Genomic DNA, 24,965 nt, shown 5'->3' with positions numbered 1-24,965 from the left:
TGGGAGAAGGGTGTGGCTGTGATATCCAGGTCTTACAGTCATCCCTTTAAAGCACAGAGAAGTGCTGTGTGTACCAGAGGTTGGCTGTCTGCGAAGGATAGGATGCAGGACCTTGTCAGAGACCAGGCTCTCCAACTCACACCACTTGGCCATGAGCAGGAGAAGCTGGTTTCCCTTCAGAGTTGGGTGTAAGACTCTACAGCTGACCCCTGCTGTGTATGGCTGAAGGCTGTGCATAGTGCGAGTTGGCTACTCATGTAGAGTTGGGTGAAGGGACTGGCTGGAATCAAGGCTGTGTGGCCAAATCCTCTGCAGATGGAAGGCTGTGTGCCGCAGGGATTGGCCGCCTGCGGTATGTTGGACTTGGTTCCTGGCTAAATAGAATTAAACTCGAGATGATTCATTACAGCGCTATTATGGAAGCACCAGTGTCCCTGTCCAAAGAATTGTTCATATTCTTGGGGTAAACTGACGCAGTAAAATCCATTAAATTTTTTAAGAAACTTACCTTCATCCAGAGCACTCCTCTCTCATCAAGGTGTCACAACTCACTCCATGCCACCTTTTAGATTTAGAAGAGTCAGATTATGATGGATCATTTGGAGCAGCACACAATCTTACAGAGTTAAGAGTCAAATGCTGAGACTTTAATAAGGAGGAAGACCAATATTATAAGGAATATTACCGACCGGTTTCCTGAACTTGCCGACCATCTTCATCTGAGCAGTTTACTGCTCCACTTTCACCTGCATCGCCAAAAACACCATAGTCTGTTCCACCACCAGTGACGCCCAGGATGACCCCAGCATCCAACATTGCGGCTCGCCCAAGAGAGGATCCTTCTTCGTCGGATGACAATCTGAAGGAAGGAGATGCTATCTCATACATGGAATGGGATGATTACCTAATCCCTACACCATTTCCATCAGTCTCCCAAGCATTGGACTCCCCTCCTGATGATATAGGAGGATTCCATAGCCTTATAGAAAGCGCTGCAAAGAGGTTTCAATTACTGAAGACCGTCAAACTGAGTGTTTCTTATATCACTTCAAGGAGCCAGCAAGAAAAACTGTGCCTGTTATCCCCATAGTGGATTACATCTGGCAGGAGGGCAGAAAAATAATGCAGAATCCAGCTATGGTTGCGGCTGTCTTGCCTCTGATTGACAAATTACAAGGCCCCTGAAGATTCACTAGCCTGTTTAGTGGGCTATCGAAAGACAGGTTTGGTTATTGCTCAAGTAGCTCAACGCAGTTCAAAAAACCCTTCTACATCATTCGCTGCCCATCTGAATCAGGAAGGCAGACCCATAGATAACATAGGCAAGAGATTTTCATAGTTGTCTGTCATTACGGTACGTACTGAAAACTCGCTTGCCATATTGAGCAAGTATGAATGGCAGATGTGGTTGGACATCGGCATACTGATGGAACTGGTGCCAGGATATGAGAAAATTGAGGCAAGAAAAATCCTTCAGGCAGGGGAGGGGACCTCCTCAGAAATAGACTGCAATGGACATCGCATCTACCGGGTTCCGCATATTAGCTGGAGCGGCAGTCTTGAGGCAGCAAGGATAGTTAATTTCCAAACAAAATTCTTGGACATGGCCATTGACGGAGAAGCCCTTTTTGGCAAGCATATTGATGAAGCGTTGCAGACCATCAAGGCTGATACGTACAAACAGCAAAGTTGTTGGGGACTCTGCAATTCCGTAAGATGCCCTTTTGGAGAGCACAAGGTGGTAGAGGGCTCTCTCCATATCAAAGGAGCAATCAGAGGTTCCCACAGTCATATCAACAACAATACAGACTGTATTATCAACAACCATCCTCTCGCCCACTACTTGCAGCAGCCTGCAACAAGCAAGGACACTATCTGAAAGCAAGCCTCTCAAGGGAAAGATAGCAGCAGGAATTGGTGACATTTCTCAAGTGTATACACCTAACCCCTTACTACCTGTGGGTGCTGACATTACCAATTACTTCCATAATATGCAGGGGTCCGGGGGGGGAGGGGCAGAGAGAATAACAACTGACAACTCGGTATTAGACTTTGTCACTTATGGTCATACCCTAGAACAGGGTTCTGCAAAGTCGGTCCTGGAGAGAGGGGTCCATGCCATATTTTTAGCATATCCACATTTAGAAAAATTTAGATTTCTGAAACATATTTTTTCTAAATGTGGATATTCTAAAAACCTGGCATGGACCTGGCTCTAGAACTCCTCAGATGACCACCAATAACCCCACCAAGGGGATTGTACCTCCCCTTGTCTTCACTTACTTCAAAAGGAAACCCTCACCATGTTGAAGAAAGGGGCAATAGTAAAGGTTCCCAAATCCCTAATGGGATTTGGTTTCTGCTCCAGTCTTCCTTATCTGAAAGAAATTGGGGGAATGGCAACCGATCCTAGATCTACAGAAGTTAAACACATTTCTACGCAAACAACCCTTCCGTATGGGCACTCTTCCGGAAATCCTGTGGCCCTAAACCATGGAGATCATAAGACAACTCTAGATTTATAGGATGCGTACTTCCACATCCCCATAGATCCCAAGCATTGAAAATTCAGAGATTTACGTAGCCGGCACTCATTACCAATTCAAGTTCTCCCATTTGGTCTGAAGTCAGCTCCACGGATCTTCACGAAATGACTAGCTCCTGTGGCGGCTTCACTGAGAAACGCTGGATATCAGGTATTCCCATACCTCGATGAATGGCTGATAAAGGCACCAATGGCCAGTCAAGTCTCAAAAGCCACCTCAGCGTGCCTAGCATTATTCAGCAAATTGTGGCTCACGGTCATCTAGCTCAAATCCATAACTAAGCCATGAACAACAAAAGTGTTCTTAAGAGCAGCTTTGGACACCATACAGAACAAAGCTTTTTTTTATCACAACACAGACAGCAGACGCGACAGCTTTTAGCCCTAGAACTGCAAACAAAAAATGTCAGTTTCAGTATGTTGGTACCAGTCGCTCCTAGGGATGATGTCCTCAGCAATAGATTTGGTCCCTTTCGCCCGCTTAGAAATGAGACCTTTGCAACAGGAGCTAGACCTACAGTAGATATAAACAGGTGGATCCTTCAACCTTGTAGATATTACAACAAATAGAACAGCTTTGAAGTTCTGGTCACAACCATATCATCTTTCCAAGGGCCTTACATTCCTGCCTCAGGTTCCCAACTATGTCATCTCCACGACGCTTCCCTAGAAGGCTGGGACGGACATCTTCAGGACTTACAAATTCAAGGGAAGTGGTCTCCTATTAGGGCAGCCAGGCACATAAATCGGCCAGAGCTCAAAGCAATTTGTCTCAGCCTCAAAGCTTTCTTACCAAGAATAACAGGTGCCTCTGTACAGACAATACCCCAAGCATCCACTGTGTCAGCAAGCAAGGGGGTACACTATCATTACCCCTTTCCAGAGAAACACTGAAAATATGGAAATGAACAGTGGCACATGGCAGAACTCTGCGAGCGGAACAGGCTCCCAGAGTAAACAACCTCTTAGTGGACATGCTAAGTAGGACAAATATCTGCCTTGAACAGGAGCTGGACCAATCCACTATTGAGGAGATATTCTCTCTGTGGCAAACCAGCATTGGATCTCTGTGACAATCGAAATGCAAATGCCAATTCTTTGGAAGTTGGCATCCACATCAAGGGATGTGGGGGAATACCTTTTTCGATCAGATGGTCTGGGATCTATGCATAGGCACGCCCCCCCGATTCCTCCAATAGCAAAAGTCCTTAGAAAGATCAAGTGTCATATCCTCCTCATAGCTCCCAGGAGGCCCAGGCATCATTGGTTCACGGAGCTCCTCATTCTAGTGCAATCCACCCACATCCACCTGAGACCATCAAAAGCGCTCTCAACAATGAACCACGGCCAACAGGATTGTCGAACAATTTATGAAGGGACTGTTTAGAGTTCCTCCCCCACTGAGGGCTCTTCCACTGGAATGGCACCTGAATATAGTCCAGTCTCCGCTCATGACAGTCTTTCAAGCCCATACACAGAGCAGTTCTCAAGTTCATCACCTGGAAGATCGCACTACTCGTAGCTCTGACGTCCACCAGAAGAATTGGCGAGATACGGGCTTTACGACTCAAGAGTCTTTCTTGTGCTTTACAGATGATGCTGTAATTCTCCAGACCAATCCAGGGTTCATCCCCAAAGTACCTTCAGATTTTCATCTCAATAAACCAATAATATTGAGAACTTTCTTTCCAAATCCAACATCACTGGCAGAAAGGTCTCTGCATGGGTTGGATCTCAAGAGGTGCTTTTACTCCCATCTCTCAAAACAAATCAGGAAGACGGATCAGCTGTTGATCTCTTATGGACACATTCACAAGGTTGCCCCAGTCACGAAAGCAACCATTGCTCGATGGCTTTCAGTTGCAATCAAGTTTTGCCACTCAAGGTGGGTAAGCCTCTGTCAACTAAAGCCAAAGCGCACTCAACAAGAGCAGTGTCCACATCAACTGCTTTGCTTGCTGGAGTGCTGTTGGAGAAGATTTTGTGCTGCGACTTGGAAAAGCGTTGCCCACCATCCGCATATTGTGCTCATGATCTAAACTGTTTATTTATAGAGTAACTCCTTGCTACTCTGACTCAAGCATGTGAATCTATGAAAGATCTAATACTGCAGAAGAAAATGAGTTACTTAAAAGTAGCTGCAGTTCTCCAGTTTTGGTATCTTTCACAGATTCACATGTGACCCACCCTCTGAGGGACTGGAGCCTCTGTGATAAGGATTCTAAAGTGAGGTTTCTCCTGACAAGCTGGGCTTTGGGCCTTTTTTATGATATGAATAAGCTACTATAGTGAATGTCCTTTAACAATGATTTCTAGTTAGACATTCTATACTGCTATTAAATGGGGAATGATTCAAGCATGTGAATCTATGAAAGATACCAATACCGGAGAACTGCAGTTACAAGAAAGTAACTCCTTTTCTTACCATGGAGGATGAGAGTGTTTGGTGCCATTACGAAAGTCAGATGGATTGCTGAAGTAGAAAAATTATCATCCATGAAGGCTGTGTTTTGGTACATCTTGTATGAGTTTTCTTGTTAGCATAAGCTGCATGTCAAGGTTCAGTATTTTTCCAAACATAATTGAGCAACTTGCTGTGGTGCATGAAGTTTTGGTTAGAGGGGACAGAATTGTGCCTCTGTTAGGACTAAGAAAGTAGGCATGATGGTTATCTTGGCATGTTGACACCAGTAGGCAAGCCCAAGAGTATTTCTTTTGTCTTTGTGTGGATTTGCTTCTGAATAAGTGAATGCAATCTATCTAACCCTCAGCAACAATTCCATGAAGGCTTGTTTGGTGGAATTAGGGACCCTGGTGCAAGCTCGGAGTCCATATAACAGGGTCTTTTTCAGTGGTACCAAGCAAGACCCATTCAGCATGGTCCTAGAGGATTATTTTTCAGAGGTCAAAATGGTTTGCAGCTTAACATTGGATGTAGTAAATTAATTCCCGGATGATGTCTTTGCAGGTGAGGGAGCCCAGAGGAATACATTTGTAGGATAATGAGCCACAATTTGTGATTGTGAAAGTGAGACTGTATCTTGCCAAGTGTGATGTGTAACTTGAAAGGATTTCCCTGTAGTGGCCCGATTCCTTTGCAGAAGTACAACAGTTCAGTAGGGTTGTCAAAGAAAGTACTCTTAACTTTTAAAGGGGTAATTAGTTGGAGGAAATCTTTAAAAGCTACACTACTTGTAGAAGCACACTTAAAAGGGTAATGGGTGTGCCTTCTTTTAAGTTATTGAGAGGATGCAAGCCTCGATCAAGATTTGTTCTGTCATGCTTAAAGAGAAAATCTGGTGAAGACTCTAATCCTGATTACAGATTTAATCTCATGTTGAGGTGTTCTTGACAAAGATGACTACTTCTGTCTTGTCTGTACTGAGCTCGAGACAATTGGCATGCATCCAGTTAGTAACTTCAGTCATGCAGGCAGTGAACTTGTTTCTTGTGTTGGGGGTCTTGTCTGAGCGGGAGAGTAGGAGTTGTGTCTCTTCTGCATAGGAAAGTATGTTGATGTCGTGTGCATGGATATTAGCCGCAAGGATCTTGACAGAGCTGATCTTTTTTTTTCCCGCTCAAAAGATTGAGGCCCTTGACACAAATTTCACAGTTTCCTCCATCTGCTTTTTCTCATTAATGGCTCTGTTGTCTTGTAACATGCATAGATCTTTTTCTTGCACACTGGCACGTCTTACATAGAGGTCACTTATTGGTGTCTATTCCCTCTTGTAGGAGGATTACCAAACTTTTTAAAATGTTATTTTTATTTTAAGTATTGCATGTATTCTGGACAGAGTTCTTGCTGTACAAAGAACATTTTTAGTGTAGTAGGAGCATCTCAGACATGAACTTGAACTCAACACATTTGCTTATCACTTTTCTGCTCTTTGTAGAATGAGGCATCCAACCATTTGGGAAGGAAACCAAACAAAGGGACAAAATATTTAGGAATAAAGATGGATAGCTATCAATAGCAGGCTTGCTTTCTACCGAGGTGTTCCAGTGACATATAATGGACAACAAGGGCAAAGCTCTAATTGTGTATGGTATTATGTGGAGCCCTGAAGTGGGAAACTATACTTTTGATGTGTACCCAGTTGTATCTAGCATGTGGTCCTAGAATCCACTTTCCCTACTCGCATCAGCTGCTCAGGAGTCATGTGGAGCCTTATGAAATATGACCTTAATACCCCACACCCACTGTGCAGTACTTAAAACGTGAAATGTACCTGGTTTCCTGCCACCCACTTCCACAACCCTTTGAACTATCTTCCGCTCCCCAAATAAAAACAGGATTATGTGTTGTGCCCAGTATTACATCGCCATCAGGGCATTCAGTCACCCTATCCACCCAAACCATGCTCTGTGCTCTGAGTAGGAGCAGAGTTCTGGCATCATACTGACAGTGGCTCATTGAGAGCTGCTGCCAATGTGGACTTCAATTCTCTGCCAAATGAGGAGAGGCAATATTTGGTGGCGTAATAGTGCCACCCGCACACACACGTCCTCCACCTCTGGCCTTTGGACATCTGAGAGAAGTGGGAAAACTTGGCTAATACAGCATTTCACGAGCCACCATTCCACAGTGTTGCTTGGTCCGATGGAGATGATCGTTTACCAGAGCTTCTGTGTTAGTCTGGATTTTCACTACACCAGTACTTGGGTTTTCACTGCTCTTTTTGTCACAACAGTGAACAGCCAGTTCTCAATAATGGCTTCCAGTGGAGTCCAAACTAAACAAGGGGAAATTATTTTCATGGTTATTTTGGTAGTTCCTCTCTCTTCTAAGTGACCTCCTGATTATTACCTCCTAACATATGAGATTTTCCAGCCCAGTTGGGAGAAAACATGTAAAATGGATGGGAATGGTTAGAGAGGACTTGTAAAGCACATCTTAATTTATTTTTTAAGTGACCGTATCACATAGAATAAACTTTTATCAATTTTAAGAGTGTAGTCCATGGATTAAAAATCTTAAATTACCAATGTTTTAAGACAACTGCTGTCCTTGTCTAATCCTTCACTAGTGGTATGATACTGGCATTGTATCTGGAGATCTGATAGAGACTGCAAGCTGTATATTCATTACCTTTGATTTTCCCAGGCGTCAGGCTGGATCTGGAAACTTTTGATGAGCCATGTACAGTCAGGTGGATCCATTCAGCTCTGCATGGCATCGTTGGCACCGGAAGTGACATTGCAGCCACCTAGATAGGCACTTGGGCATCATTTCTTTTCTTTCTGCACCAGTTAGCGCAGGTCCGGGGCGAGCTACTCCTCTGTCGCTTTTTGACAGGCCTTTTTCGACTTTTTGTCAAGTTGTTTTTTGTTGTTGTTTTTTCCCTTTTTCTTTGAGTGTGTCGTGATGTCATAAAGAAAGGCTGGGTTCAAACCGTCTGGCGCTTGTCTCCGCGCCATGTCGGTCACTGACCCCCATCTCATTTGCCTCTGGTGCCTCAAGCGCGACGATGACTCTAAGTCGCACTCAGACTGCTGGGCCATGGTGCCGAAGGCTTTAAGATAGTGGTCCCTAAAGGTGCTTGCGGCCCAGTAGTCTGCAATACCAGCACGCACAACTCTGAGAAGGTCTCGGTCGAGAAGGAGGTCGCAGGACCGATCTGAGCCCCAAGTCCTCTTCTTCCAATTCGAGGTCCTTGGCACACTCTGGGAAAGAGGCATAAGAAGAAGTAGCCCAAGAGGACTTCAAATTCATCACGTACGTTGGCCGACAAGATGAGTGGGTACATTGGCATTCCCTTCACGGTTCTACAGAGCCGTTAACCAGTTCTACTCCACCTGCCCACTTTTTCCGGGAGCCAGATCGACACCCTCTGAAATAAAGGAGTTCTATGAGGCCATACATGGCATATTCGAACGGGCTGACCCCGCTGGTGTGCTTTCGGGCCCGCAGGGTTGGAAGAGACTCCAACCGGAGCTACGCCGACGACACCCAACTTGTACTCTCCCTCACCAAGGACCCCGCCAGCGCCAAGACCAACCTACAAGAGGGTATGAAGGACGTCGCAGATTGGATGAGGCTCAGCCGCCTAAAGCTGAACTCTGAAAAAACGGAAGTCCTCATCCTCGGCAACACCCCGTCCGCCTGGGACGACTCCTGGTGGCCCACGGCCCTCGGCACCGCACCGACCCCCGCAGACCACGCCCGCAACCTCGGCTTCATCTTGGACCCTCTTCTCACCATGACCAAGCAAGTCAACGCCGTGTCCTCCGCCTGCTTCCTCACTCTCCGCATGCTCCGTAAGATCTTCCGCTGGATCCCCGCCGACACCAGAAAAACCGTGACCCACGCCCTCGTCACGAGCCGCCTGGACTACGGCAACACCCTCTACGCCGGGACCACAGCCAAACTCCAGAACCGCCTGCAACGCATCCAAAACGCCTCGGCCCGCCTCATCCTCGACGTACCCCGCAACAGCCACATCTCCGCACACCTGAGACACCTGCATTGGCTCCCAGTCAGCAAAAGGATCACCTTCCGTCTTCTCACCCACGCACACAAAGCCCTCCACAACAAGGGACCGGAATACCTCAACAGACGCCTCAGCTTCTACGTCCCCACCCGCCCCCTCCGCTCCGCTGGCCTCGCACTTGCTGCCGTCCCTCGCACCCGCCGCTCCACGGCGGGTGGGAGATCTTTCTCCTTCCTGGCGGCCAAGACCTGGAACTCCCTCCCCACCAGCCTCAGGACCACCCAGGACCACTCCGCTTTCCGGAGACTCCTAAAGACTTGGCTGTTCGAGCAGCGATAACCCCCCCTTTCCCCCCTAGCGCCTTGAGACCCGCACGGGTGAGTAGCGCGCTTTATAAATGTTAATGATTTGATTTGATTTGATTTGATGCCAGCGGCTTCGATCTCTACTCCGGGGGAGTCTCATGGACCGTGTCTGGATCCGGACTGGCTCCAGTCGTACCCAGGTGACCTTATCCAGTGCCGGTCACAACGCCGATGCTCCTGGTGACCACTGGTTGCGCAAGCCCCATTCTTATATCTGATGAACTGAAACAGCATTGATCAGCGTCGATAATTGCACCCACAGGTGTCAGATCATTGCCGGAGGCTTATTTTTCACAGCCAGGCATGGTAGAAGAGTGGGAGAGGTCAGTTGGAAACATCTTTGGACTGGTATGAGGCTCTCTTTCCCCCCACTTTGGCTAAGTGGGAGGGAACGTCCTATGCAGTGGTAGTGTGTAGGGCAGCAGAGGTTCTCAAACTGCCCTCAGTGGCTGTCAAGACCAACATCTTGATGGAAATGCTTCATCTGAACCCCTTTTGCCCTTCAACTAAGCACTTCAACGTCCTGCTGGGAAGTTGCTCCAAGACCAGCACAGGGTCTCCTGTAAATTGGATGAATGCCTGCCACAACCGTTCAGCTCCCTAGCTTTCCCAGCCAACACCCCATCCCTGAGAGCTTGGTAGTCCAAGCCTCCATGTCCCACGACGCATTCCCTTCCGCAGTCTCGGATAGGGAGTCCGAGAGGCTGGATCATCTTGGGAAGAAGTTGTTTTCTTCCATCAGCCTGGTACTGAGGTCGATTATCACCTCATGCTTATTGGGCTGTTTCTCCCATACCATTTGTGATACCGTTGCGCAAGTGCTGTCTCTGGTCTCAGAGGAGGCTGGGGCCATACTCTCCTAAGCGGTGAAAGACTGGAGGGACGCAGCTAAGTTTAACGTTTGTTGTGGGTTAGATACAACTGATTTGCTGGGACGATTGGTTTACAGTGGCCTTAAGGCGCCACACCACGCCTGGCTGAGAACATCTGTTTATTTGGGGGATTCCAAGCAAATCTGATGGACATGCCCATTGATGGCACTCACTTGCATGGTGAGAAAGCAGACCCGCGCTGGATTGCTTTAAGGACTCTCTGGCTATGGCCAAGTACTTGGGCCTCTCTACGACCCCCTCGTACGCTATCTTCCTTTCCACTATTTGAGAGGTTTTGGAAGTGGCATGGCACTGCGCCAGCCCATGCCAGCCACCGTCCTATGCAACAAACGCAGGGTATGCGAGGACATGGGCGCAGTGCCTTCAGACCTACTGTGTGTGCAGGCAAGAAGTTGTCTGACACACAGCCCCCGGCAGCTGCAGCCTCAAGGCCCTCCTAGTTTGAATCTGCAGGACCATGCTGGCCCAGTTGGAGGGAGAGTACACCATCACCGCTCCCACTGGAAGTCTATATCATCAGACTCATGGGTATTGCAGGTCATCTGTAAGGGCTATGTACTGCCTCTTCATCCTTTCATCCTCCTGTTCAACAACATTCGAATGGCTGGCGGATCATTTGTCACTACTCAGGTAGGAAGTTAGGGCTCTTTTGGCCAAGAAAGCCATAGAAAGAGTTGCAATACCAGAAGTAGGCATTGGTTGTTATTCCTGCTACTTTCTGATACCCAAAAAGAACAAGGGTCTTCGCCGTATTCTAGATGTGTGGACCGTAAATCTCTTCCTCTAGAAGAAGTTTAAGATGCTCACGTTTCCTCAGGTCTTGTCTGCCCTAGGCCTAGAAGACTGGTTGCTAGCGCTGGGCTTGCAGGATGCATATTTTCATATCCCCATCCTGCCAATCCTCGGGCATTACCTGCAGTTAAAAGTAGGCCACAAAATTTTCAGTTCACTGTGCTGCTATATGGCCTTACCTGCGCCCCCTCGAGTGTACACCAAGGTTGTGGTGTTGGTCGCAGCTCATCTGCTCAGGTCAGAGGTTTCAGTCTTCCCCTACCTTGGCAACTGGCTGTTGAAGGCGGGCTCTCTGAATGCTGTCTACTCCCACCTCTAGATGTCGGTAACCCTCCTGCATTCACTGGGGTCACTATAAACATGCTGATGTCACGCTCTTACATCGGAGCTGTTCTGGACACAGTGCAGTTTCGGGCTTATCCTCCTGAGCAGTGAGTCCAGGATATTCATGCTTTGATACTGATGTTTCAGCCTCTGTCCTTGATTTTGGTCAGAATGACCAAGGCTGCGGGCCTCATGGCGTCCTGCATACTGCTGGTAAAACATGCCAGATGGCAAATGCGGACTCAGTGGGACCTGAAGTTCCAGTGGTTGCAGCATCAGGGAACTCTCTCCGACATGGTTTAGATCTCGGAGGGAACTGTGAAGGACCTGCAGTGGTGGTTAATGAACCACAAGTGGGTCGGAGGCAGACTCCTCTCTCTTCCCCAACCAGACCTCACAGTAGTGATGGGTGCATCACTCCTGAGATAGGGTGGCCAGATTAGATTAGAAGAGGCGCGCAATGTCAGCAGTTTTGTGCGTTGGAGTTTCCATGGCGGCAGTCGCTTGGTGACACTTTTCATTGCGAGTGGAACACTGCCTCCTGTATGCCTTTCTGCCCATGCCACTCCTGTCCAGAGTTCTTAAGAATATCAAGAACAACTGGGCACAAGTAATCCTTATGGCTCTGGACTGGGCACGCAGAGTCTGGTATCCCGAGCTTCTTAAAATGAGCCTCGATCCTCCGATCAGGCTAGCTCTTCGGGAGGATCTTCTGTTGCAGCAGCAGGGAAGTGTCTTCCACCTGAACCTGTCAACTCCACGCCTTCATGCATGGAGATTGAGAAGCGGCAGTTGATGGCTTTTGACTAGCCTCCAGAAGTCTGTAACATTATCTTGGCAGCCAGGCATTCATCCTCAAAAACCTTATACACCTGCCATTGGCAATAATTTGTAAGATATTGTACAGAGCAGTCTATAGATCCTCTCTGCTTCTCTATCTGATATCCTTCTCTTCATTCTTTTGTCTTGCCCAACAGGGTTCTTCTCTGGGGACACTGAAGGTGTGTGTGTGTCTTCCCTTCATTTCCCCCCATTATAATCCTCCCTGTGCCCTTTGTCATGCCTCAGTGGGATTTCAGTCTAGTTCTCGCATGCCTCATGTGTGCTCCTTTCAAGTCACTGCACATTTTGTTACCTCCGGCTCCTCACCATCAAGACGCCCTTTTTAGTGGCAATAACATCTGCCTGGAGGGTGAGTGAGAGCGATACAGGCTTTATGGCAGCTTAGATGATTTCTCATGGTATTCCCAGAAAAGGTAATGCTGCGCACCCATGCCTCTTTCCTTCCCAAGGTGGTGACCCCATTCCGCCTGGGTCAAACTGTCACCGTGCCCACCTTCTGTACTTCCCCCACATCCCTCTAAGGAGGAGGAGCGACTCCACCGGCTGAACCCAAAAAGAGCATTGGCATTCTACCGTGAACGCACAAAAGAGTTCCGTGTGGACAACCAACTCTTTGTGGGGTATGTGGGAGCAAAGAAGGGACGGGCAGTACAGAAATGTACCATTTCGCGCTGGATAGTTCTCTGTATTAAAATCTGCGACGCCCTGGCTAAGATGCAGCCTTCTAAGGGCTTAAGGGCCCATTCCACCAGCGGAAAAGCTATGTCCCAGTTTTGGACGTCTGCCAGGCAGCAATGTGGGCATCCCGGTGCATGTTTACCAAACACTACTGTCTGGACAGTCCGTTCTGGGTATTTCTCCCACTCGATCCCTCAGGACTTCCTAGTTTGAAACATTGTCCGCAGCCCACTGCCAGGAGGATATGGCTTGGGTATCTAATCAAAGGTAAGGAATCTGCAGCTATCAGATAAACAAGTTACTTACCTTTTGGTAACCTATTATCTGGTAGAGACTTTATCTAGCTGCAGATTCCTTACACCCACCCATGCCTCTCTGCTCTGCGGACTTGTTACTAGGGTTAGGGTGATTCCTTTTTCATGGCCCTAGTTTTAAAACAGTGCGTCAGTTTTGTCATGGCTCTGTGCTTCTGGTGTGGAAAGTTATGATAAAAGTAACTTAACACCCGCGCGCCTGGGTGGCGCTTATATAGGTGGCCGCAATTTCACTGCCGGCACCAACAACACCACGTAGGCCGAATGGAGCCACCCAATGGCGCGTGCAACGGGTACTGCTCCGCAAAAGTTTCCGGATCCAGACTGATGCCTGGAGAATATCGAAGGTAAGGAATCTACAGCTAGATTGTCTCTACTAGGTAATGTGTTGCTGAACGTAAGTAACTTGTTCAATTCCTTTAAGGCAGCATACATGCTTAGATTTGACTATATCTTTGTAGAACTGTTCTGTTTTTAGTGTATTAAATGTTACAGTAAGAAGATAAAATGACTTTCAAATTTTCTCCTAGTCACAACAGATAAATCCTACAGTGGCCCTTCAAGTTCTTCTTCAGTTCGACAAGGCGATAAACACAGCACTGGCACAGCGGGTCAGGAACAGAGTCAACTTTAGGGTGAGGAATAATGTGAAATAATTAACACACAGACCTTCAGAATATTTAAAATTGTATTGCTTATAAACTGTGCAAGCAAATGTGTTTGCTGGTCTTCTGATATTTCAGGAAAGTCAAAGAAGTGTATCTGAAAGCTTTCTATTGATTAAACTTTCTTTGCAGTTCAGTCTTCCCAAATGGTGTTGAACTGTAAATCTATATAGCCTGCAACTTTGTAAATATTTTCTGTCTTAAACTATCACTTGTGCAGTTAGGATCTAATTTCACATACTGTGTTAATCCCTATTCAGAAACAAGTAAACATTTGTGCAGCAGTACAATTGATAAGGTAATGCGCCACTTTCCTTTGTGCACACACTTTGCCTGGTAAATCCATACTGAATGTGTGCAGGTAAAATTGGACATTGTGATTTGCAGCTAAGAATAGGAGCAGGACGTGGTATTGTTTTTTATCTTGCGAGTAAACACCCAAAATGCTGCAGCCCGAGTTCCTATGTAATGTCTGCACCACAATTTTGAGAGATAATGTTGCAGCGAGGTACATACCTGAAGTGCTGGGCATGGTATTTATCAAGTGTGGTATTCCTGCCCGTTTCGGAGGTCCACACCTCAGAATGAGGTTAGTACAGTAACTCTTGTTTTTCCCTGCTGAATTCCTAATGTGTGGTTTGTCTGCACAAATTCCACTATTTTACCTGGAGACATTTGGGTTGGGGACAAGTGTGATATTACTGCACTGGTGCTAATCAGGATTCTGGAGTAAGCTGGTATTTGCACGAGAATTGGAATTAGCACTGGACTTAGAATAAGGCTGTTCATCTTCTGGTCTATATAAATATTTAGCCACCAAGGCCAGTGCCCTTAACCTCAAGCTGGAACCTACCAAGGCTTCCATTATGAGATACCTGGTAATTCATCAGGGAGGTGCTGTGTCTGGAAGCCATAATCCCAACCGCGATCTCTCTGCAGACCATGAGTTAATGTCTCTGGAATGGGAAATAAGATGACAGACCCTGGGTTACATTTTTTTTTTTTTTTGGCACAGGTTACACAGGTATTTTACCACCAGCTCTGTGCAGGTCCTATTTATCTTTAGGGGTGGCTTGTGTGGGTTGAGGGGTGTTTGCATGAGGGTAGGGTGTCTTAGGGAATGGGGATGCTGTGCACTTCTTTTTGGAGGAGGTTTTGTGTATTCCCTTTACAGTGCTACAGGGGACAGGTAGGTACTGGGCTTGCCTCCAGTCCATGCCCCTCTCACATCCACGGTTTCTCTGGATTTACACTCAGTGAAACTAGTCCAGGTTTGGATCTGTAAACACCAAATCACTTGGAGACTCACCTAACCTCTCTCCCCCCCCCCCCCCCCCCCTTTGCAACTTTTAATTGAACTGTACACTAAAACTGTTTCTTTTAGGGAGGAAACTGACCAGTAAGCCTAGTTAGATTTCATCTACTGGACAGTACATGCGTTGCCTGTTGTGACACATTGTGGGCTCACCAAGAACACATCAGGGTTTTGAGTCTGCGAGTTACTTACCATTGATAGGTTTTCTTGTCACCCATTTGTGTACTTCTTATTCATGTCCCAGCTTGTCAGTCTTGTGTTTGTCACTCCCGTGGAGCTTTGCCTCTTTCCCATCACTTTTGATCGGCTGGCTTTTATGCTTCCACTGCTTGCTTTTCAAGCAGTGTTTTTTTTTTTTTTTTGTTGGTTTCAGTTAAGCAAGCTGACTCGTATACATCTCCTCCCCCTTCACTGTGTTGCATACGATTGTCCTAGTGCTTCTTCACTTGCCTCCTTCATGTTGTGCTGTCCCTCATGTACACCCCACTGTTTGCTTTCTCATCCGTTTGCTTCTCCATATCTGGTCCACGTTGTTTCTCCTGTTGCTTCTCCTCCCTCAACACCTGCACCCTATGCCTTTCAGCCCCCTAAAGTGTTGCCCCCCACTTTTAGTTTTCTTTTTTGTTTACTGTCCAACTCGGATCAGTAACAAAACAGATAAAAAGCACACAGCATGGGGGATGCTATTGCAGTATGGGGAAAATAAACCTGCTGAAGTTAGTAGGTTACAAAGCAAGACCTATTGGCCTTGCTAGTATTTGTTTTCGATGTGAAATGAAAACACAATGCCTGTAATTCATGACTAAATGTGTTATAGGATACAACACTAGTTTTAGAAACTGCTTATCCAATAAATTAATATAAAAATATTATTTAAAGTACAGGTACATTTTTAACAGTAAGCCATATAAATTCAGGGCCACCTTTATTATATTGCATTTTTATGTCCCACCTAGCAAAACCTGGTGATTGACACATTCACACTATGTTGGTCAGCCTCTACTGTCCTTTGGCTACTATAGTTCAGCTTGCTGTAGAGATTGGCTCACGATTGTCCATCACTCTTGGTATAAGCACACAGCATATTAAGAATGTTGGCTTCCTAAAGTAGTTCATATCAGCAATATGCCTTATATTTTTTGAGGGGAGGGGCTTTAATAATTTTTGAAAGCTTTGTGCTCCATATCGCATATATTCACAAAAAAAAAAAACCAAAGGTTACAGGAACGTTATAGTTAGGAAACAGGATAAAAAAGTAAACATAGAAATTCACTTTAAAAAAGCCAAAGGTTACAGTGAGGTTATAGTTAGGCTCAAATTGTAAACGAACGAAACCATAAAAATTCACCAGTTGTAGTTCGTTATTTCAAGTAACTAGAACTCGTGCCCTAAGGTAACTATAACTCAGACCCCCGCCAAGCAGTTTTTTCATTCAAAATTTTACTGCAATTATTACATTGATATTATCAATAATGTTATCAAAGATCTCATGAGTGCTGTAATTTGTGGGTTAATAAGCAGTGCATGTCGAGGGCGTGAGGTTTTGGGAGGGTGACAATCCCCACCACTTTTCTTCCCTTTTTTTTTTTTTTATATGTATATATATATATATATATATATATATAAGAAAAAGCCCCCTAGACTTGGCTCATCCTCTACGGTCGCCACTAGGTAGTTTTTTTTACTTGCCTATATATTTGGCACCGCTTGACGAATCTTCACAAACTTTTCCAAAAAGAAGTGTTGCTGTGATTCTTTTTTAAGCATGGAAAGTTTTGGGGTGATCCATTAAGCAGAGGCAGAGAAAAAGGGGGGGGGGGGGGGTGGAAAAAAGTTTTCCTATGCTAATTCCCTAAGGTAACTACAACTCATGCCTTAGCCATGCACAGCTAATTACTCTACATATTATATGATTGATGAGATCTTGTATGGCATCTTTGATAATATTACTGCAGCATTTGCAATAAAATTACTTAAAAGAACGAACTATAACTGCTGAATTTCTATGGTTTTGTACGAGTAAATTCAAAACCTAACTCCCTGTAAATCCCCCTGTAACCTTTGGGTTTTTTCAGTGATATATTTATATCTTTTTCTATTTCCTAGTGGCGGTTGGGACCGGGTAGTTATAGTTAGGATCATTTTTGCCTAGGAAAAGTATTCTTTGGTTTTCTTATAACTTTTGCGCCCTTTGACAAAACTTCACAAAACGCCCCGAAAAAGTCTCATACACCTAGGCTACTTCCTGGAAAGCTTTGTGATGATTCCCTCAAACGGGGGCTGAGAAAAAGGGGTTTGTCCCAAAATGTGTTTTCCCCCATTCATTTTTCCCATACGAAATAGTCTCAGCTGCAGCCCAAAATTTAGTAGAAAGCACAATCTTTGTCCAGGAAATAATGCTTTTTACCCCAGGGTCCTGGGTGCAGAGTATGTCTACCGCGTCCCCTGGGACCAAAAACACCTTTTGTTTTAATTTTACCACACATTTACAGTGGATTTGTGAATCTGCAGTAAAATATATATATTTTCTTTAAAAAGCTGACTTTCCAAGAAACAAACCCTCTGAGGGTGAAGGACTGGCACAATAATTGACACAATAAAAAGAGGGTAGGAATGAGCCCCAAGACCACCTCCTCTTTAAAATTAGGCTACAGGAACAGTGTTGGTTCAGGAATGGGGGTGGTGGGGTGGTGTCCTCCTACCCATCTCCCCTTTAAATTAATTTCAGCTCTGGAGGATGGGGCCCCCTCCCCAATATTTACAAAAAAATAGAAGTGCAGGCTACTGCTTCCACCCAGAATGGTTGCTGACCAGAGGGCCTGATTACGACCTTGGCAGATGGGAAACGTCATCTCAAATGTGACAGACATCCTGCCCTCCATTTTACAGGTTACATAGGGTATAATGGAACTTGTAATATGGATGACGGGTTATCCGTCATGTTTGTAATGAAGTATTCCATCCGCCAAAGTTGAAATCGGGCCCTAAGTCCTGGCTGGAGCTCTCTGCTCTTGCAGCTGGAGTGCTGAGCCATTTGTGGTCGGTTCTGTGGCTGTGCTTTGTAGCTAGAAAAATGTTTAAAAAACACAAAAAAAAGACTCAAGATTTGTTTTTTTAATAAGCCTTTATCATTTTTTTTATTAACAATTACTTTTATTGAACTGTGTAAATTTCTGAAATAGCCATTTCATTATGATTACTGGTTATTTTCTGAGCGAATACGTGTGCTTTATGTATGTTGATATTCTAATTCCTTCATAATACCAGCATGTACATTTTTCATGTTTTGGTGTTCTGACCCTTTGACAAAGTCAGTAGGTCTGCCTTACTTAAAATGACACTCCTTCCTTATATTCAGCCATGTGTGCCTATGGGGGTTTGTGTGTCAGGCTCTGAGCCTGACCCTCCTCCCCCAGCTTGTGCGCAGCTAGGATGGGTGGGTTGGTCACCAATGGGGATTGGGCACAGGGTCTGGCCTGTGGCCAACCCCACACCACTAATGGAAGAAGGCCGTGCGCAGCGTGGTGCTGGTATTACGTATGGTAATAAAATATTACTTTACGTTTTTAGAAAAGAAAACCCTAGATATTCACTGAAAGAAAATAAATAAATGTTAAAGTGACGTAGTTAGGTGTCTTAATATCTATCTTTACGTTTAAAAAAAACAAATCTTAGAAATACACTGACTAAAAAGTTAAAGGGTTGTTAGTTATGTGAAAATGTCAGATAAAACATACCATTTTAAACTAGCAAAATCATTGAAATTCAACAGTTATCTCCTGTAACTGCATATTGTGCCCTAAAGTAACTACAATTCTCGCCCTCACCATCACTCTTGACATGTTCTATGCCATCATTGATAACATCACTGCAACATCTGAAATTACGTCATGACAAAACTGTGCATGATAGGGGCATATAATGCTTGTGTTTTATATTTGTTCTTACACTTGTTCTTCATAATATGTGCCACTAGATGGTGCTCGTAATGCATGGTTTTTTTTTTCTTTTCTTTTTTTTTTCTGTACTGCTGTATGAGTGGTCTCGCATGTGCTCGTATACGATTCTCATCACAGATCCGTAGATGGTTAACCCTATACCTCAAGGACGAGCGTGTTTTTATTTTATTTTTTATTTTTTATTTTTTTTTAAACACTTTTTTTTATTGTCCGGTGAACTTAAGTTCACCACTTTCTGACTGGCCCTTTTCACACCGCACAAGGTGTCTTTTTATTATGTAAAAACTAGTAAGACTTAAACTATTGAAGGTCAGTTTGGACACAGCACTTCAAAAAATTAAAGTGTCTAGCACTGTGAGGCCACCAGTGGGTGGGAAATAGCAGTTCTAAAAAAAATAAAATTATAGTTTCTGTGTCGGAGGCTTTATTCCTGGTAGGCTTTAAAATGAAGCTACACCTCTACAAGACGTTTCAAAGTAGTTGCCCACAACGATTTTGTATGAGGATTTGGAATGCTATAGAGTTGTCCGCTGACAGAGAAAGATCAACCCTTTATTAAGCTTACTTGACTGGGACAACCACAAACACGTTCTTGGCTGTGGACCATGTGCATGTTTCAGTTATCTATAATGCCAATAGATCTACTGGGTCGTAACTGACTATTTAAAAGACTGCAAGTGTATATAGATCAGGTCTTCTTCCTTTCTTCACCTGCTGTTACAACATTTGAAAAGAACAACGTTTGAGGTCCAAATTATGTATTATTAATTGTGATAATTGTAACTTTCAAGTATTGCTCTCAGGGCTAGTTGATTACAAGGGGCCAACACATGTTTGGCAAAAATTACTGGCTAGTTTGTTGCTTCAGCAGGGCTCTGAGTGAACTTGACTTGGACCTCAGTTATGGTGGCAAGCTTGATTCATAAAATATATTCATCAGTTCGGCGTGCTTTAGGGCGACTGTGCACCTTTTTGCCTCCAGAGTAAAAAAAAGTTTTTTTTGTTGTTTTTTTTAAATTTATTATAAACACTGCTGTTTATTTGATTCGACTGGACTTTTTTAAAAGTGATCTAGATATTAGGTCCTGATGAAGCGACACATTAGCATGTAGTGGTCGCAAAACTGGTGTTGACCATTTTTTATTTTTTTTCTAATCAATGCGTTTTTAACAGTTTAAAGAATAAAATAATATTATGGACCCTCGGAAACAGAGTCCGTTGTCGCTTTCAGTTTTGCATATTACCTCTTCACATAAAAAGTAATACTTGGACGAAGTCACCATCATCGCAATTAACAATAAATCCAGGGGAACCTCAAATATTGTCCTTCTTGCATGCACTGTTTACGACGTGTTTGTATGTATCTGGGCTTTTAACAACACCCACCTCATGCCCATCACCATCACTTGTTCATGGGCTTGCCCTGCAAAAATCCTTTGACATTGGTAAACAGTTTACGTTTGTCCCTCCATGGGGAGGTTTTGTTACCTTTGTTACCACCTTGGGTATTGCCCCATTACATGGCTAATTGCACTTTTGCCAATAAGTTTGACTGCAAGCGAGATTCTTTTTCCTTTTGTGTGTCTCCTTATCGATGATAGTCATGGTGGCCATGGAGCTCTGAATCGGCTCGCTTATGTGAAACTGTTTTACTTTTGATTTTCAAGTTATGTGGCAAGAAAAGTCCAGTTAGGAGTTTACCACGCTAGTAGCACTAACTCGAGAAAATGCGAGACCCATTGCATTGCAAATGCTGGTTAGGTTTTGCCTGCACATCGCTTGCGCTGTGCTTGTGAAATCTGTTGTAGTTGATATAAATCTTAAAAGGAGCTTACATCCCGCCCCTTGTTTTTTGTTGTTGCTTTTATTGGTTCATGTGCTTGCCACTTACTTTTTCTCCATTTCTATTAGCTGTCATACTACTTTCTTGCATTTACCAATGCCTGTTTCAAGTGTGTTTGCTCTTTTTAGTGTCCTGAGGCCCAAGTACTGTGTTCCTCCACTTTGTTTCCAACCAAACCTCCTACCATAGACACCCCTGCAGCCAAGTTTGTCTTTTACTGAATAATTGTCATTAAATGTGTCTGCGCAGCACACAGAAGCAGCAGCTGTGTCCTGCTATATAGAATAACGGAGGCAAGTGTCCGGGACAGTCACTGGATGTTGTGCCTCACACAGAGACCCAATCATGTCGCAGCAGCACTCACCTGTTCGCCTGGGGCCGAAGCAGACACCCACTCCAGTACTCCCTTGTGTTGCATGGCCGGCACTTGTTTATTTTCTTGGATTTATTGCTTTGCTTCTTGCTTTCTAGTTATTCTGTCCCTTGGAGTATATCAGCTGTCCACCCACACCTTTTCATGGCTAACAAAGGCACAGTGTGGTGCAGTGCCCACCTGCTTCTGGTCTGAGAGGGCATCCGAGCTTCTGGACTGCTCTGGGTGAGTCTCAGGTTGCAGTTGCTGTATGCTACCAGACATCAAGTCCTCTCTGGTTAATTAGTGTCTCAAAGACACCCCAATTCTTTCGAGTGGACTTCAGTCCCCTCCCATGCCTTCTGAGACAGATCAGTTTACCTGCTTTTCATGGGAATATTAAACATTTCCGGAGCTCATCCTCGTGTGATGGCGAAACACACTGTCTGCAGGAACACCATCTGAGAGCAGCCTGCCTCGCCCTACACAGAGTAAGCGTCCCTGTCTAAACCTACTTTTATTTCTCATTAATGCACATGTGAAAATGTATACTACGGTATTGGCCAATAGATTATCTTGAGTAATTTAAAGAGTAGTCATTAAGCAGCAGCGGGCTTTATATATGACCAAAACACTACTGGACATATTATTAAAGCATGCATGATGCCGTCAATACCTTATGCTATTGGGCAGGTATAACTGCTGCATGCTAAAAAAAAATTACTCAACTGAGTATCCTGGAGCTATTTAAGAGTAGTCACAAGCCAGATTTGTTTCTCAAAAAAAATAATTGAGCAAATAAAGATTTTCTTTACTTCTTCCAGAGCATGAACACATACTACAAGCCAGATCTCAAATAATATGAATATCACTCGGGGGGAGGGTGGGGATTGGGAACACTGTCACATTTCTTCAATGCTTTTTGCAATCTATCTATAGTCTGTTGATTTGTAATGTGTTTAGGATTAAGCCATCTATGTACTTAAATGACGGAGCTGTCTGCTCTAAAAGCTCTGTAGTTCATAGAAATAATCAATACTACAGCTGAAAAATTGGTATTTGTTAGACCCATCAGCCTCAGGGTGGTCTTCCCACTAACATTTTTCCTGTTTGCCTCCCATTTTGCTGAGTTCATTTTGTTGACCTTAGGACCCTGCGCACTTTACCACTGCTGATCAGTGCTTACTCCTGTATGCATTGTTTTAGTTAGTATATATCTAATTGGTATATTTAATTTACTTCGTCTGTTCGAAACTCTGTAAACAATATGTTTTGCTGTTATCCATCTATACTCTATGATAACCATTGTGAAATCGTAAGGCCTGAATGTTGAATACACAGTGCCAGTAGTCGAAACTGCAACTTGCAGGTTGCGTCAAGAGTTCAGCAGTAGGTGTAGGGCCCACCAGGTTTCTTACTATTTAAACAATTTGCCAAGCGAGGTAAAACTGATGAATGAGACCAATGAAACGTTTTATTAGGGCGCAACTTTTTCCATTATACAACTCATTCTTCCAGAGACTTGCACCTTCTTAGTACTGCACGAGAAGTGCACCATTACCCACACCAATTATGCTTGTTTTATTGACTTGGGCGTGAAACTAGTAGCCTGCAGATTCCACATGGGTGCCTGCAGTCTAAGTATTAACATGCGTAGCTGTCTTGCATGTAATCATGACATACACATGTCGAAGAAGTCGTCTCAAAGAATATGCCAATGGCAAAAAATTTAATTTTCTCAGTTCAGTAGGTGGAGAATACTCAGTGTTTCTTGGTTAGTTTAGTAGTCTGAGGCGTAGGAGAACTATAAAGACATAGGGGCAGAGTTATTAACTTTTGGCGCAACGCAGTATAACACTTTTAAAACTGCATTTATGTGTGCTGTGGGAAGTCACCCAAGGAATGGGTCCATCAGATGCTTGCATAGCTACTCCAGGATTGTGTCCACGCTTCACTCAGCTCACAGAAACAAACGTATAAGAATATCATGATTAAGAAATGCACGTAGCATCTGTCAAATAACACTTGAGTCAGACATAAACATCGAGAAACTGACAAGGTTTGCCATAGCACGCAATATGTCATTCATTCAATAATTGACAGCCATTTTGTAAATGTTGATCTTGTAAGCTGCTTTACCTGTTACTAATTGGGTTGTTCACGTTTTTGAGAAAATGTACCACAATGTTAATTTTAAACGATTTTGGGAAGCAGTGGTATTCGTGGAAAGGGACTTGATGGTTATGTATGGTTAAGTCTGCCTCTGAAACTGATGTATGCTTGGAATTCGGCTTCATGGCTCGACGAGTTTAACTTTCACTCCTGAAATACACGTGCAGTTAGCTATACGTTGTGCTTTCGAATTTCGTCAAGATCAACGTATTGTTTCACATTTCCAAAGTAAATGAATCGGAAATCATTTAAGAGTAATATCTCCTGCTATTTGCAGCGCTTAGACACAGCAGGAGTATGGCATAAAGCACTAGATTCATTTTGAAGTTAAGTATGCACTCACAATTCCCATTCTGCACTAAACATACATCCGTCACCATGCTTTTAGGCACTTTCATCCTGCACTCAGACACTTATCCTTCATCCATGCACCACTCACCCTGCACAGAGAGCACTCACCCCATTCTCCCTGCACTCCTACACTGCTCCATACCTCTTATTATTAATCCCATAGGCGAAACCTAATGCATTTACCATGGCTCGTTATACTTTGGGCTTGATAGTGCTAGGAGGTAGGCACTACAATTGATTTTTGAGGCTGCTTTAGCCTGGTCATAAAAGCTCAATATTTCCCCGCTTTTAAGGTTCTTGGTTACAAAATTTAGACTATCATCTCATTGGCTAAGAAGCCTTAAGATTTTTTGCGTAGTTGGAAGTATTGTAAGAAATGCAATGCGTTGGAACAAATGTCTCATTATTAAATAAATTAATACAACATTAAATAGGATGGGTATAAAAAACTGAGTGTAAAAGTTACATAAATTAGAGTTGTTAACCTGCATTTTCTTTAGTTTAATCACAATGGGTTTGTCACTGTGGGAAATGTTAATTTTTCTTGCGTCATGCTTTTTATGTTTTGAGATCTTGATCACAGCATTTCTTAATTTTTAAGCTGTTTTCTCTTGAATTCAGTTGGTAGAGTTTAATGTCACTGCGAAGTGGTGGTATATTTCTGGAAGAAAGGATATTATTTGTGCTCAGGTTCCATTTTGTTTATTTTCGAAAACGTCCTGTCCACCCTGAGCTAGCGGAGTAACATCGTGTGACTGGTTTAGTGGGTTGCCTTTATCTACATGGAGTCACTTAAATTTGAACCGATTAGATTAACTCTATAAGCTCCTACTCTTTGGAGTGCCTCTTGTGGAGACTACAAACCACATTTAACCCAGTTAGGCTAAGAACCTTACATTGCACCATAAACACTTTTCTGATGTTTTTCCTAATTATAGCACTTACCTTCTTGCCTCCTCTAGTGATCAGATTTTAAGAAAATTTCAACCTGCATCCTTCCTTAGGTTCTTCCTGTTAAGCAACAACTGACGAAACATTGCACATTACCTACCACATTAACCACAATATCCCAGTTGTGCTGTTTTTGTTAGACCTGTCCGCATCCTTTGATATTGTTAAC

The 24,965-nt window shown here is 44.1% G+C and overlaps 1 protein-coding gene across 2 annotated transcripts in view; it reads left to right on the top strand.

Moving 5' to 3' along the window:
* GTF2A2 (general transcription factor IIA subunit 2) overlaps positions 1-24,965 on the top strand; it is an 85,571-nt gene that overhangs the window by 25,074 nt on the left and 35,532 nt on the right. For both annotated transcript variants that reach the window (XM_069222107.1, XM_069222106.1), the window contains exon 3: positions 13,719-13,823. In XM_069222107.1, the coding sequence (XP_069078208.1) occupies positions 13,719-13,823 (105 nt within the window). The remainder of the gene's footprint in view (positions 1-13,718; positions 13,824-24,965) is intronic.

Source organism: Pleurodeles waltl, chromosome 3_1, assembly GCF_031143425.1.
Source record: "Pleurodeles waltl isolate 20211129_DDA chromosome 3_1, aPleWal1.hap1.20221129, whole genome shotgun sequence".
Lineage (NCBI taxonomy): Eukaryota > Metazoa > Chordata > Amphibia > Caudata > Salamandridae > Pleurodeles > Pleurodeles waltl.
The sequence above is the reverse complement of the archived record's forward strand: the minus strand, read 5'-3'. Positions and strand labels throughout refer to the sequence as shown.